The following is a 15,176-nucleotide window of genomic DNA, read 5'->3' on the forward strand; positions in this document are numbered from 1 at the left end:
GTGACACACGTGCTATTGCATTTTACAGAGTGACAGTGCTGTTCTTCACAAGATTGCTATTAACCACAATAAATGTGTCTGCCCTCGATTTGGAGCACCTTCCCACGTCCTTCTTTTCGAGTGTGCAACATCAGGCACGTGCAGCAGCAGAAGCAGCAAATACTCGTGTCTCCTACATGGCTGAAGAGGAAGACATACTGATTGAAAAGGCCCGCATACAAGAATAAGCAAGCATAGCAAGATGCTAAGTTAAACACCCTACAATTAAAAAAAGAAGCAGCTGCTGCAAAAGCCCAGGCAGAGGTCCTCCAAGCAGCAGCCAATCTGGATAAGGAAGATAATTGGAGTGAGTTTGGTACTCAGATGCTTGTCAAGGACCGTGATCATCTTACCAGAAAAAATATTTTGTACTGGTCTCCATGCCGAGTGAACACGAATGCTGTCTATGGGAATGGTGAAAATGCATCCACTGCCCTGGCAGTTAATCGCCGACTTAGCGCCGCACACGTGGGGTCAGACAAGGATGCATCAAGTCAGACCCACATTCTAGACAGTTACATAAAGAGATCAGACCAACGTGATCGAAACCTTTTGGGCCCACAATCCAACGCCATCGCGAATGATGGCATGCAAGGCAATGTTGCCAATAATGGCACCTCACAAGCGCCAGTATGGACACACCCTGGATCAGCAGGCATAGGGGACTTTGCTAGGTACCTGGCTCACCACGAGCTAATCAACACAGGACTCGTAAAGTTTGATGACCACTCTGAGAACTATTGAGCCTGGAGATCTACCTTCAGGAATGCAATCAGAAAATCAGGCATCTCTACAAGTGAAGAACTCGACTTGTTGGTGAAATGGTTAGGAAACGAATCTGCAGAGTACGCAAAGAGGATCCGGTTGGCAAACATAGACGACCCTGCCTCAAACCTGCATGCGGTGAGAGCTTATTGGTATACACTAGTATGCTGCTCTGTTTACGTGACAACCCTTACTAGTTGGCTGTGTCGGGTGGTGGCGGGTTATAACGACACATTTACATAATTACACGCTCTAACCCAAAAACCTCTATTATGAAATCTGAACTGGTTTGTATTTTGTTACCCACATTCCGACAATACTGGAAACAACGATTGTGCACCAATACACGGCTACACGTGCACACACAAACGCCAACGCACACATGCACGTGTGCACACAAACACATGTGCACGTTCACACACCAAGGCAAGGATACACAAACACTCGTGGGGAGATGGGGAGTGAAGAATAAAAACTCCACGAATTCTGAGACAAAAAAGGCTTCATCTTCTTGGTTCTTTCGGTAAAGTCTACGTGACTTTACCGAAAGAACCAAGAAGATGAATCCCTGCAGTCACGAAAGCTTTAAATCGAAAAAAAAGGCTTCGTTTAATATGTGAGGCTCTGGCCACAACACAGGCAAAAACACTCCGATTCAACATCAATCTTTAAAACAATCTAATTAGCGCACAACTTTGGCAACATTACATCAAGGCTCTGCGAACTCTGTGAACACCAAACCCGAAAGTGAACTAAAAATGAAAAGGACATCTTAGGAAGTGCTGGAGGTAGGGTTTGGGGATTCGATAGTGGGAGGACTCGTACTAGTGGCTGGTTGGCTGGTCAATCAGGGTCAGTGTGAGGATGAGTCATTGTAGCTGGTTGGCTACTTGGTTACGTTAGGTCTAGAATTTGATTGGTTAGTGGGCTCCACTTGCAGACTGCTTGGTACTCCTCCACAATTCAACGTGTGACCCTTTTCAGTTCTTTGCCACTTTTGGACGCTGATGTTCACAGCTCAGCAGTGTGTTGTGCTGAAAGGAGGCATTTGGAGTGGTCAGGGTTGAATGGAACAGAGAGGGGTTACATCACACTCAATTAGGATTAATAGAGAATCATGAGGATCATAGACAGCCAGCTGAAAAATCACACGCATCAACATTGCTACCCTGTGTATTGTCACATGAACGCTTAACCACGATCACCAATACACGGCCAAACGTGCACACACAGCCAATGCACACACGCACGTGTGTACACAAACACACGTGCACGTTCACACACACAAATACACGTGCACGTTCACACACACAAACGCACGGATACACAAACACTCGTGGGGAGATGGGGAATGAATAAACATAAACTATACAAACTCTGAGATATAGTTGGCTTCGTTCAATACAGGGTGCTTCAAAACAATGCTACAACTTATATGGGACTATCGTTTTAATGGAAAAAGAATGGATAATGCACTGTAACATGACAACAAATGTATGTTAATAGCTTCAAAAGTCAAAGAGTCTCCACTTGTTCGCCATCGTTGTCAACCCATGCCTGGAATCTTCTCAAGGTGGTCTCGAGAGCCTGAAGGCACATTTCTCGTGGTTTTGTTGCAAATTCTCAGAAGTGTTAAAACATTTTTAAGCACCCTGTATATAAGGCTCTGGCCACAACACAGACAAAAACACTCCGATTCAACATCAAAAAATCTAATTAACACACAACATTCGTTTAATATGTGAGGCTTTGGCCACAACACAGGCAAAAACACTCCGATTCAACATCAATCTTTAAAACAATCTAATTAACACACAACTTTGGCAACATTACATCAAGGCTCTGCGAACTCTGTAAACACCAAACCCGAAAATGAACTAAAAATGAAAAGGACATCTTCGGAAGTGCTGGAGGTAGAGTTTGGGGATTCGATAGTGGAAGGACTCGTACTAGTGGCTGGTTGGCTGGTCAGTCAGGGTCGGTGTGAGGATGAGTCCTCGTGGCTGGTTGGCTACTTGGTTACGTTAGGTCTAGAATTTGATTGGTTAGTGGGCTCCACTTGCAGACTGCTAATTCAACGTGTGAACCTTTTCAGTTATTTTCCACTTTTGGACGCATGGTGTTCACAGGCCAGCAGTGTGCGGTGCTGAAAGGAGGTATTTGGAGTGGTCAGGGTTGAATTAGGATTAACAGAGAATCATAGGGACCATAGACGACCAGCTGAAATCACACACATCGACACTGCTACCCAGTGTATTGTCACATGAACGCTTAACCACGATCAACTCCACGTCTCGAGTTGCCCGCAGAAACGGACACCGGAGTTGGCACCGTATGTAAATAAAATAGCCCACAACTGCCTAGGTTAAACTTACCTGCTCAACCCACCGCCCGTATAAGCCATTGTTACACTTAGCACCTTCCCACTCGGCTCACTAATACACCTGTTTAAACAGCAGAGGTGGGACAAAGTCATTGTTATGCAAGTCCAAGTCGAGTCTGAAGTCATCAAATTCATGACTCGAGTCTGACTCGAGTCCAAGTCACATGACTCGAGTCCACACCTCAGAGGTGGGACAAAGTCATTGTTATGCAAGTCCAAGTCGAGTCTGAAGTCATCAAATTCATGACTCGAGTCTGACTCGAGTCCAAGTCACATGACTCGAGTCCACACCTCAGAGGTGGGACAAAGTCATTGTTATGCAAGTCCAAGTCGAGTCTGAAGTCATCAAATTCATGACTCGAGTCTGACTCGAGTCCAAGTCACATGACTCGAGTCCACACCTCAGAGGTGGGACAAAGTCATTGTTATGCAAGTCCAAGTCGAGTCTGAAGTCATCAAATTCATGACTCGAGTCTGACTCGAGTCCAAGTTACATGACTCGAGTCCACACCTCAGAGGTGGGACAAAGTCATTGTTATGCAAGTCCAAGTCGAGTCTGAAGTCATCAAATTCATGACTCGAGTCTGACTCGAGTCCAAGTCACATGACTCGAGTCCACACCTCAGAGGTGGGACAAAGTCATTGTTATGCAAGTCCAAGTCGAGTCTGAAGTCATCAAATTCATGACTCGAGTCTGACTCGAGTCCAAGTCACATGACTCGAGTCCACACCTCTGTTAAACAGTCACCACGCTATTGTGCACGCAGTGTGGAACAAGTATTGCGACGCCACTGCCTAATCCTATCGAGTGTCGCCTCATGCATTCCTGTCCTAGAGGGACCTGTATGTGATCGTATTTTGGAGTTCCCGCCGTCGAACTAAGTGGGGTTTCGAGTGACGTCCAGGGCTGAGACGTTGAACGTTAGGGACTGGGTTTGCGGGGGGGGGGGGGGTAAGCACATCACACGTGCAGATAATTAATGACGAGCGGTATCTCAGATGCATGCAGAATGTACACGCATCACCTACGCATAGCAGCTGAAGACGAACATACAAACACTAAGAGACACGAGGGACGTTTCAGGAAAATTGTTGCCAGTGATTTTCCACTGCAAATAGTTGTCTGCGCCATTTTATATCGCGAACAAAATAAATGTCGAGTTGACCAGAGCTGGGACAACGTTGATCGCTGCTCCTCTTAGTCGGAACTCGGTGGGCAAATTCCAATCAGATCACAGAGAGAGGTCACATGGCAACCTGAGGATGTGCGCTCTGCCGACCAATAATTTTCCGCAAAACGCACTACACCATAGTTTATTGCCGTAAAAGCGTTGCCAGTGACAGTTGCCTTCAACTAGCCTGAGTGTATCGTGACCTTTGCAGTGTGTGTGGCGACATGACTCAAACAAACGGCCTGGCTGACATAACGATGTTTCCAATCGTTTGAGTTGCGACCTCCAAACGCAATTGACTTTGCGCCGCAACATTCGATACATTTTGTGCAAAATATTCCAACTACTGTACTTGGCCATTTGCATTGTTAATGGTACTTTTTTAAATTGTGTTTTTATTTATGCAAGAAAAGTTTAATTATACACGGGCCTGCTTCGCATGAGAGGAGCAGGCTTTCCCCAATTTACTACCACATTTAACCACGCAGAGCACGGGAGGCAAACCACTTCACTGAGTCACGGGGACCATACACGTTAAAGCATTGAGCACGACATTTGATATTTGATACAACCTAGAACTCACCCTGTCCTACGAGTAAAACCAATAAACCTCCGGGCCACTATATTTGTGACAACTTTCAGATTTGTAAGGCCTCTAGAACACCATTAGAATTGATTTAGAACTGCTTTTTGTGGTTGCTTAGCATGGTTGACTACGTACGGAGCGAAATAAATTTCAACATACAAACAACTTGTTCCACGATTACCTACGTGTATTACATACGGTAGTTCAGTCATGTCTTGATAAGTTGTTATTATTAATCTTGGTTCTTTCGGTAAAGTCACGTAGAAGGAAAATAATAAAAATATAAAACAATACAATTCTCACGACGTTTCGACTGAAACACAAGCAATCATCATCAGGTGTGAAATTGCTGTGCATTTCACACCTAATGATGATTGCTTGTGTTGCTTGTGTTGCAGTCGAAACGTCGTGAGAATTTTATTGTTTTATATTTATTTTATTATTTCCCTTCTACGTGACTTTACCGAAAGAACCAAGAATATGAATCCCTGCAGTCACGAAAGCTTTAAATAAAAAAATTATAAGTTGTTGTTTAACATTAGTAATTACAACCTCACTGGCAGATGTACTCTACATAACTTATTATGACTAATGTCCATTATCGTTAAACTGCCCAAAGGCTGTTCGATAAAAGGACAATAAGTTGCTTTCCTAAATCTATTTTTGCAGTTTAAGTCAACACGACATTAGCCGTGTACAACCGATGGAAACCCATCCCTAATATTGATCAACCGCAGCGCTACCCAAAAACCACAGCCGTGACCTTAAACCCCCTCCCCCCGTTCGTGTTTGATTGAAGCGCAGTAATTATTGATGTAAAAAATTCAGCGCGTGGTAGTAGTAATAGAATTATTGATAGCAATTGAGTTGAGAAAGCGAATGTCTAATGAGATCTCGGCAAGCATCACCAGCGGGCGCGGTATTGAGTTCTGAGGCTGGCGGTCAGCGCAAGAGAGTGAAGAGAGTGCAAACAACATACCCCCTCATGCATATACAAGATGGATGAATTGATTCAATGGGCCACTTTTATGTCAGTGTGTGATATTAACTGAACAACATCTCTCGGGGGGGGGGGGTCTCTTCAACCCACTTTCTTGATGCGTGCCGAGTAAACGATACAAATTAGACATTGCCGCATTTACCATTATGAGACTCTAACTGGGCGTATTCTGGTCAGGCAAACAAAGGGTCTAAATATGAGTGTTGATTGACAATCGCCCGCAGAAAACATTTGCCAACAGCTAAATCTAGCAGCAAGATTTTATCCTGTACGGGAGATCAGATCATCAACCTCCACGTTCCTTCCCTCAACCCTTAACCTCCCTCTCTCCTTAGTCCTTCGGATAATGCGCAGCACTAGCCACGAGGGTACAGATGACCATTACGCCTCAGATTAATTTTTTTAAAAGCCGGTTTAAGCTGAGTGCCAGATGTCCGAGAGAAAGGCGAGGTGGGTGGGTGGGTTGGCGAGGGGGGGGGGGATGCTTGGGTTAGTCAGCACTTGGAATCTCAGCACAGCAGCTCTCAATTACAGAACGGACCACCCGTGTGACGGGTCGTGTCACTCGGCTGACTCGTGAACACAATGCATTGGGTGTGCGTACTAGAAAGGTAATGGCCAATAATGATTCACCAAAACTGCCGCCAGCGATTATTGTTTAGCTCCTTTTTACCGTCTCCGTTTGTGCTGTATTATTTATTTGTAGTTTCATACTAAAACGTAACATTGGCACACTCTTTGCACAGATCAAAGAACGGACCTTTACACGCACAATTCGATGCATATTGCGAGTGAAACAATACATTTCAATGAATGCATCGATACATTATGAGACATCACCGTAACTGATGTTAGCGATACCTACTGCGTCATATAATAAAACGTTTGGAATTTACAGAAATGGTTGCTTGGAACAATATTCAAATTTCTGACGATTGCACAATGTTTAATTACATTGGTGTTGCATTTCCGAGTTTTGGTTAAGTTTTAGTTATTGATTTTGCGGCTAAATGCTGTCCCCGTTAATGTTCCACCTTTGTGTTTTATCTAAGCTCTCGTTTTTCTAAAAGTTTTTCCTTTGCTTAAATCTGTGCGACAGCCCATTGAGACTAAGAGTATCTTTGTCCGGGGAGAACTGGGTTTAAAATAGCTAAATAAATTATCCGCCGATTTTTTTATTATTATTAAAAACAATTACAGTACAGCAGAAAAAGCGTAATAAATAAGATGCAAAGTATTTTTTTCTTCCAAAAATTATGCTAAATTAAAAATAATCTAACTCAACTTTTAAAATCCGTAACTGAAACGTAAAACGCCAGAATTAAATTAGTCCAGAATTTGATTATTGTAAATTTTTTGTCGACTTTCTCTCGGTGGGCTTCGTGCCCACTCCTGGGTTGCTTCTTGCTGATTAACTGATATGGTTCAGATTTTCATACTCGCTAATCAATAGTATATGTAGGCCGTGCCATTATCCTGATTTACATACAAATGTGGAATACCTGCATTGGCAATCATGAGAAAGATGGACCGTCGCGAGGTATTGAGTTCCTGCAGCAGAGCTGAATAACCAGGTCAGCCGCTGCAAGCTACTTCAATTAACCTTTAATAATGCCATTATGTGAGCAAGCAGGGCATCACCCACACTTGTGAATGCTAATCTGCGGGTCGGGAGGAGAGGCATATGGCTCCCGAGAGGCATATAGATTGGGGGGGGGGGGGCGTCAGTAGTTGAGTTTGAGAAACACTGAGTTAAACTATTTCAATTTAAAATCAATAATAATATACATTTTTAACCATTATGTGTTTCAAACATTAACATGGCCAGGCTGTCACACATCCACGTTGACTGAGGACATCATCACTGGTTCTGGGGTCACGATTGGTTGTAGGTGCTTGATTGGTTCTAGTGTCGACGTAGCTATAAGCACGTGTAGCATTAGTCAGTGAGGCAGCCTAGGGGCCAGAGATCCTATGGGATCTGTTTCGGCCTAGTACGGCATTGAGCCAGTGTGGTTTCCCCAAGCTGTGGAAACGCGGCAGGGAACTCCGTACCTTTGGATCGGTCTCGTTGATGGAAGAGGACGCTGCCCCCGCGACCTGCTGCATCCGCTCAACGTACATTTTTTACGCGAGTCGGGGGGGTACAAAACCGGCACACGGTTCCTGCTGCGTTCACCAGACGCGCGTCGGCAGGTGCAGTGCTTCTGATGAGGGGAGGTGCGGGGCTGGGTGGGGAGGGCTGTGGGTGAGAGTAACGGGATAGGAGGGCTTGCCGGCGAAAGTGTGGGCCGTTGAAACATGCACTCTGTTCAAACCAGGATGAGCAAAAGCACCAATGTCCGAGAATTTACGATTCCATCAGTGTACATCAGGAACGTAACAATTAACAACCGTAATGATTTGATGAATTGTCACGACTTTGGGGTCGCGATTAGTTTCGAGGCATCGATACATGTGTGTCTCATTTTGACTGTCATGTTTGTAGCCTGTAGTTGTTTTTCCTCTTTTTTAAGGTTTGTTGGCCATGAGCCTAAACATGAACATATAATCGGAATGTAATTACCATAATTGATCAATTTATTTACGTACAATGGAATACATATATCATTACTGTAGAAAACGATTTGCATCGATAAAACAATGCATCGTCACTTGCCTCATCTACACATGCTGACCCACTAAGTGGCTGTTCCAGTAAAAACTAAATTCGTTTAACATGCACATCTGCACACGCTGATATCCGTGCATTACGGTATTTCTTTACAGCACACTTAAGCACATTTTGGTCAATGGTTTATTGTTTGGAAATGGGTACTGCTCCATAGAAGTCATGGCGAAATTAAATAGAAAAATTCAATGGCTTTCGATTTAAAGCTTTCGTGACTGCAGGGATTCATATTATTGGATCTTTCGGTAAAGTCCCATAGAAGGTAAATAATAAAATAATAATAATAAAACATTATAAAATTCTCACGATGTTTCGGCCACAACACAAGCAGCCGTCCTCAGGTGAAGAACAGAGCTGTCTGAAAGACAGCGTCGTAATGAACACCGCTAAGCTTGGCAGCGTATTTTAAGCTGGGTGGGAGGAGCAGAGCGCCTTGACAAAGGAGTTTACATATCAACAGAGGAATTTAGCATATTGACGCTAAATAGCTGCTTCTACCCTACTACCATACAATAAACGGATGTGAAAAAACTAGATATATACTACATCAATATTATCAATGTACTCAATATACTCTCCAATAAGCTGAGCTATTAACACTAAGTAACAGGTTATACACTACACTATATAATGACTACCATATAGTGAACTCAGCTTATTGTGTAAACATATCAATATGTAAACTCGGCTTATTGTGTAAACTATATGTAAACTCAGCTTATTGGAGAGTATATTGAGTATATTGATTATATTGATGTAGTTTATATATTAGTTTTTGATCGGTTCACTATATGGTAGTCATTATATAGTGTAGTGTATACCCAGTTACTTAGTGTTAATAGCTCAGCTTATTGGAGAGTATATTGAGTACATTGATAATATTGATGTAGTATATATCTAGTTTTTTCACATCCGTTTATTGTATGGTAGTAGGGTAGAAGCAGCTATTTAGCGTCAATATGCTAAATTCCTCTGTTGATATGTAAACTCCTTTGTCAAGGCGCTCTGCTCCTCCCACCCAGCTTAAAATACGCTGCCAAGCTTAGCAGTGTTCATTAGGACGCTGTCTTTCCGACAGCTCTGTTCTTCACTTGAGGACGGCTGCTTGTGTTGTGGCCGAAATGTCGTGAGAATTTTATGTTTTATGTTTATTATTTTATTATTTTCCTTCTATTGGACTTTACCGAAAGATCCAAGAATATAATTCAATGGCTATACGTAAATCGTGTATAAATAGGACTTCAAATTTCTCACTTGTGTATACTTATAAGAAATATTGGTGGACAATTTCATGGCATTAAACCCCACGATAATGTTGGAAAATGCAATTTATCGGGTACTTTAATGGCATGATAGAGTCAAAGGTTTCATTAGGACACACGTCAAGATTAATAGTGGCTTTTGGTGTAGGTTTGATATGATTATTAATTCACAATATTGCTTTTTACTGGAAAAGTAAGCATTTGCAACATTGGAGATTTTTTTAAAAAAAGCACCCATCTGCTCCTTCCTCAACTATCCCACATGGCACAAAGTGCTGCTTACAAGAAGAATAAACCATTATTGACATCACCAGCCAGCACCACGTTTTGTACCCAACATCCACTCCTCTCAATCTTCTCCCAATCTCGAGCCGAGGCACAAAACCTCAACCCAACTGCATGACAGAGATCTTAGGCCTCTTTCCCAACGTTCCCTGCAATCTAAATCAGAACCATTTTTTAAACATTCAAAAGTGCATCGTAATCACACACACAAGAAATAAAGGCAATAATTTTTTCATAAATACTAGGCATTAAATTACGAAAAGTCGTCATTTGATCAGTAAGGCAAGCTGTGAGCTCAATTTTGATTAGAAATTTTCGTGACTCTTCAATGTTCTAGAGGGAAATTTTGTGTTAGCACATTGGTGCAATGCAGACGGAGTTTATCCGCATCACCAGGAAACCATGCGCAAGAAACTCAGTCACAGCACAATTTATTCTTGCTGTAAAAATATTCTCAATGGAGAATAAAAAATTAAAATAATGAAAATAAAGCCGCCCAATATGTGGCTAGAGTTCCTTTGGTCCAAGGCCGCAAAAGTCCGTAAGGAATTCAGCAAGTCCATTCACGTGCCGCGGCATTCCTCGATTGTTTTCATTTCGTTTCCTTTCTTCGCAAGAGTTTTTCCCCTCCCAAGAGGACAGTATGTCCGGCACAAAGGCCGGCGGCCCGTAACACTACTCCGTGCGTCCTAACGAAGCCTCGCGCGTGCGTCCATGCATGCGTATGTGAAGTGGTCACTCAGAACAAAACAACGGGTGGTGCGGGATACCGTAGGTGATATAAGTTTACTCCCACAATGCACTAAATCAAACTACGTTTTGACTGTTTAAGAACAACCCAACAATTCACGCCATATTTTTTAATTGTTTGGCAGTCTAAATGGCTACTGCCTGAATTTTCAGAGCGTCTAGATAATAAGTTTTTGGCTATATTCACAGAATATTAAAGCTGTCACAAAATATTTCAACTGTCCCAAAATTGCCTGAAGAATTTCCGGTGATTTGGCAGATTTTTGTTTATTTATTTCAGAGCATATGGCTTTGGCCTCTCGCCAATTTTCTGGAAACAGAATTCTAGAGAGACTCTTCTCAACATGTATGGTGCTCCGGGCAGTGAACGCCTTGGGGATCAAGAAGACGAACGAAGAAAATACGACGTTTTCAAAGTGTGACCGCTTATAAAATGGTCGAATTTCAAGTTAACATTCGGTGCTTGGCAACTTGAATAGGGAATGTGGGGCAACGTGTTTTCTCAGGAATGGCTTGTGTCCAAGAATGCCAGTGGCTCGACAAAGCGTCAGGCTAGCTATCGGTACAAAGCTATAGCAAATATTCTTCGCAACCAGATCGGGAGCGAGATGAGATTTAAACCGAGCCAAAGGTTACCTCTGCTGGGGCATTGCCAGTTGACTTCAAAACAAAGCTGTTCACTACGAGGGAAGTGGGGCCAGGGTGGACAAATCTAAACAGTTTGTTCCACGCTTGAGACACTTTTGAAAGCGTTTGTGAACTAATTTAATATTACAATCGTTTACATATGACCAACAGTTATGATGTCACAACAAAGATTACACTTCTATTTACTCAGTGAGTCACGAGGTAGAGTAACTAAAGGTGGAAAAAGTGTTTTTTTATTCCCAAAATGACACTGTGTCCTCATAAAGCTGGGCATCTTTATAGTTCTGAATATGAATGATCCTTACGAAGATGTGTGCGCATGTACGCATGTCCATATGTTTAATTGTGCACAACCCTAGGCACGCGCAACCGCGCGCACAGACAACTATTTACACGAGTCTATTATTTGCGCCTGCTTTTTACAATTTTTTTTTATTATATTAAGAATTAAATAACGCTTAGATTTTATTAAAACGTGATTGCTATTTCAGCTCTTATTTGCACACATCCCATCAGGGTCGCAGTTTTTTGTACTTGAATTTTTGTATTAATTAAGGCTGCAGTGCAATTAAATTAGAATTGTCTCCTTAACGCGGCCACCATGACTTTTCTTCTCAAAGTCACACAAGGTCACGAGAGGTTATGCAAAGGTCATTTGTCTCCACAGTAGGAGCATTTTGGCGGTGGACGTCACATGGTACACCCGTGGTCAGGCGAGCGAGGAGTCCTTCCGAGAGATGAACTTCTCCATGTACGGGTTCCCGCCACCTCCCACTCTGTTGACATTGCTGTGGGTCATGGTGGCGGCCCCTGTGGTGGCGGTGCCTGTGGTGGCGGCCGTGTCCCGCGCGTGCCGCATCTCGTGCGCCTCCAGCACGGCCGAGAGGCTCGGGTGGTGGTGCACGCCGGGGATGGACAGGCCCAGGCGCGAGCACGTGCAGTAGAGCAGCAGCCCCGCGCACGCGGTGCCCAGCAGCACGCCGAGCGTGCTCAGTGTGATCACGGTGATCAGGAATGGGTCGAGGCTCTGCAGGACGTCGTCAACTTTGTCGTCGCCAGCAGCCCAGGGGTCCGTCGGGGGTGGCGTGGCAGGGTTAAAGGCGGAGGGGTTGGCGGTTCCGGCTCCTCGTCTCCCGACAACCCAGCCGCTCTGGGTCACCTTGCCCGGATTACCTGGGAGGAGCACAGTGCAGCGGACACTGGAATCGGACACTGGATGCTGAAAACTGGACACCTCAACCGCTCGTCATTGTCATCGTTATTATCATTGCTATTGGCTTGTGTAAAATAGGCATCAGCCAGTGAATTAACAACTTGGTGGAATGTCAATGTCTTCCCCTCCAATCTGTGCTGTCAACTACCCTTTCCTTGTTCAAATCGAGGCTCGGGATCTTCTGTCGTTCCTCTGCCTAGGACTATGCAGTAACTGTGCCCACTGAGATCCAGTGACATTCAGATCATACGTGAATAAAAATTGCATTGTAATGTATTATCACACGGAGACCTTTGGAACATGGAATTTCCACCACCAGTTCAAGATCCAGATTAACACTGCCCTCCTCTCGTATGATCAAGATAAACGAGTTCACGATAACCGGACGAACAGTGCGCAAACATTTTCGAGCAATGCTCTACGAGTGGCGTGTGTGACGTGGTGGAACATGCAAGGGTGCTCAATCGGGAGTGCACGATGGATCTCACTCGTGATGGAAGATGGACTTTGCTGCTCCTCATCATCATCATCGCCTCTCAAATCTTTCGCACCTGCCATGTCACGCGAAGGAGAAATACCTTATGTTAGCAGTGGGCAGCATGCAATTAACCATTAATGACTTGATTAAATTCGATGCTCACGTGCACTATGTATGCATCGAATCATACATGCGATAATTGAGTTTTTTGTAATTCGAGCTAAATATATGTAAATGATATGCCAATGGTACATATAAACACACGAGGCGTGAACGAAACTGTACGACGAAGACAAACAAGAATACAAATGAAATGGGGAAAAACTAGACAAAAAAAAGTATCGATTATTAAATTGAATTATGGTCCTGCATCGTGACCCCCACATCTTGACCTTTCTCATCTCTCGAATCCAAATTCTAAACCAAATATAACCCATGGTGTCAACAACGTTTGCATCTCGAAGGTTATTATCAAAGTATTTTGCCAAAGTCCGCTCTCTCTGGTAATTCTGAGGTCACAGAGTGTCTTAGACAGACCCTCATTTGTCGAACGTTCACAGGAAAATGACATTGTGTGCCAGTGCTTGTACTTCCCTGAGAACCAAACAAAATCATCTCTAGTTTATAATTTATTTCTACTTGAAAATTACACCGGGCATGAAATCACAGACTGCACGAATAAACCGAATAGTGGGAATTGGACACTTTTTTCTCTCATGGAGGCATCAGCATGCGTGACCTCCGCGACCCCTCCACCCCCCACGCCCCCCTCCGACCACCCTGACCCAGTTCCACTGCAGCATCAGCAGCTGACTTATGCGCGCGGCAATTCAATTGTGCTGCTTAATTTGATGGAAATATTGTACGTTTAGTTAGCTGATTTAATAAACCTCGTTATCTTAGAGAATCGGCCACCTGCTGTCCGCTTTGGGATTATGGGGCAGCGAGCGCTGGCGTTGAGAGTGTCTGCCAACTGGGATCAGCGGTTTGGACGGACTCCGCTTGGACGTGCTCGCTCTGAACCAGCCACGTGGGGGGGGGGGGGGGGGAGCGGGGGACAGCTGGTTCTGTTGCGGCTGGCTGGTGGCACACGGCCATTGCAGCACCAACGTTTTGGAACAACGTTGTTTCGTCCCTTAAGATCGTAAATCTTCCTTCCAAAAAAATATCCTGAAGTGGAAGATTCGTGCTGAATATGCAACAGCATTTGCAAATGTGATTGTAACTTTCATCTACGACCCATGTATCGATAGTTAAATTTTAATGTGCAATTTTATTGAGGGACTGTGTATTGTCTTGGTGTGGTCTGTGACTGTTTTTTTATTCTGGGGAATTTATGTACTTATGCAATTTGAGCTTATATACTTAATCTATCTTTATGTATTTATTTTCAGTGATTTTCTTACCTTTCCTATACGTTGCACTCCTATCGTTTTTTGTACTGCTTGTTGTTGTAACTTTATGACCTGCCCCTACTGACATCTGTGAAAAAGAGCTTCATATCTCATCAGAATTCTCCAGGATAAATAATAATTCTAATTCTGATATCTCATTGGTCACTTGGTCGGTCCCTTTCCCATCTGTTGATTGATTGATGTTACTTGCTTACGCCGGTAAGAAACAATCAGCTTCAAGCTGAATGACCCACGGAGGACCTTGTGAACAAAAAGGAAGCTACAGCAATGTATAAACATTGCAGACACTGAGTAGCAAACACATAGGAGGAAAACAACATTCAAGTCATGCACCATTCAAGTAACACTAGCAGGTAAGAAAGATACAGTCTGTCAAAGCATGCTCAGTTCGCTTACCGCACATGCAAGATTTGGGATTTCTTAATTTAAGGAAGGACTTTAAAAACGCCAGGGAAGGGAGGAGGAGGGATTTAAGCCAAAACCACAGTGGGAGCTCATTCCAAAAGTGA

At 43.6% G+C, this 15,176-nt stretch overlaps 1 protein-coding gene across 1 annotated transcript in view; it reads right to left on the reverse strand.

Annotated features, from left to right (window-relative positions):
* Positions 1–9,723: 9,723 nt before the first annotated feature.
* Positions 9,724–15,176, reverse strand: part of LOC133345140 (neuropilin-2-like) — a 64,676-nt gene continuing 59,223 nt past the window's right edge. Inside the window, exons 14-15 of the mRNA XM_061555637.1 lie at positions 13,263–13,325; positions 9,724–12,734 (exon numbers count right to left, since the gene is read on the reverse strand). Of these exons, the coding sequence (XP_061411621.1) occupies positions 12,271–12,734; positions 13,263–13,325 (527 nt within the window). The 3' untranslated portion in view covers positions 9,724–12,270. The remainder of the gene's footprint in view (positions 12,735–13,262; positions 13,326–15,176) is intronic.

This window comes from Lethenteron reissneri, chromosome 21 (assembly GCF_015708825.2).
Source record: "Lethenteron reissneri isolate LAM-NWPU_2019-01 chromosome 21, ASM1570882v1, whole genome shotgun sequence".
Lineage (NCBI taxonomy): Eukaryota > Metazoa > Chordata > Hyperoartia > Petromyzontiformes > Petromyzontidae > Lethenteron > Lethenteron reissneri.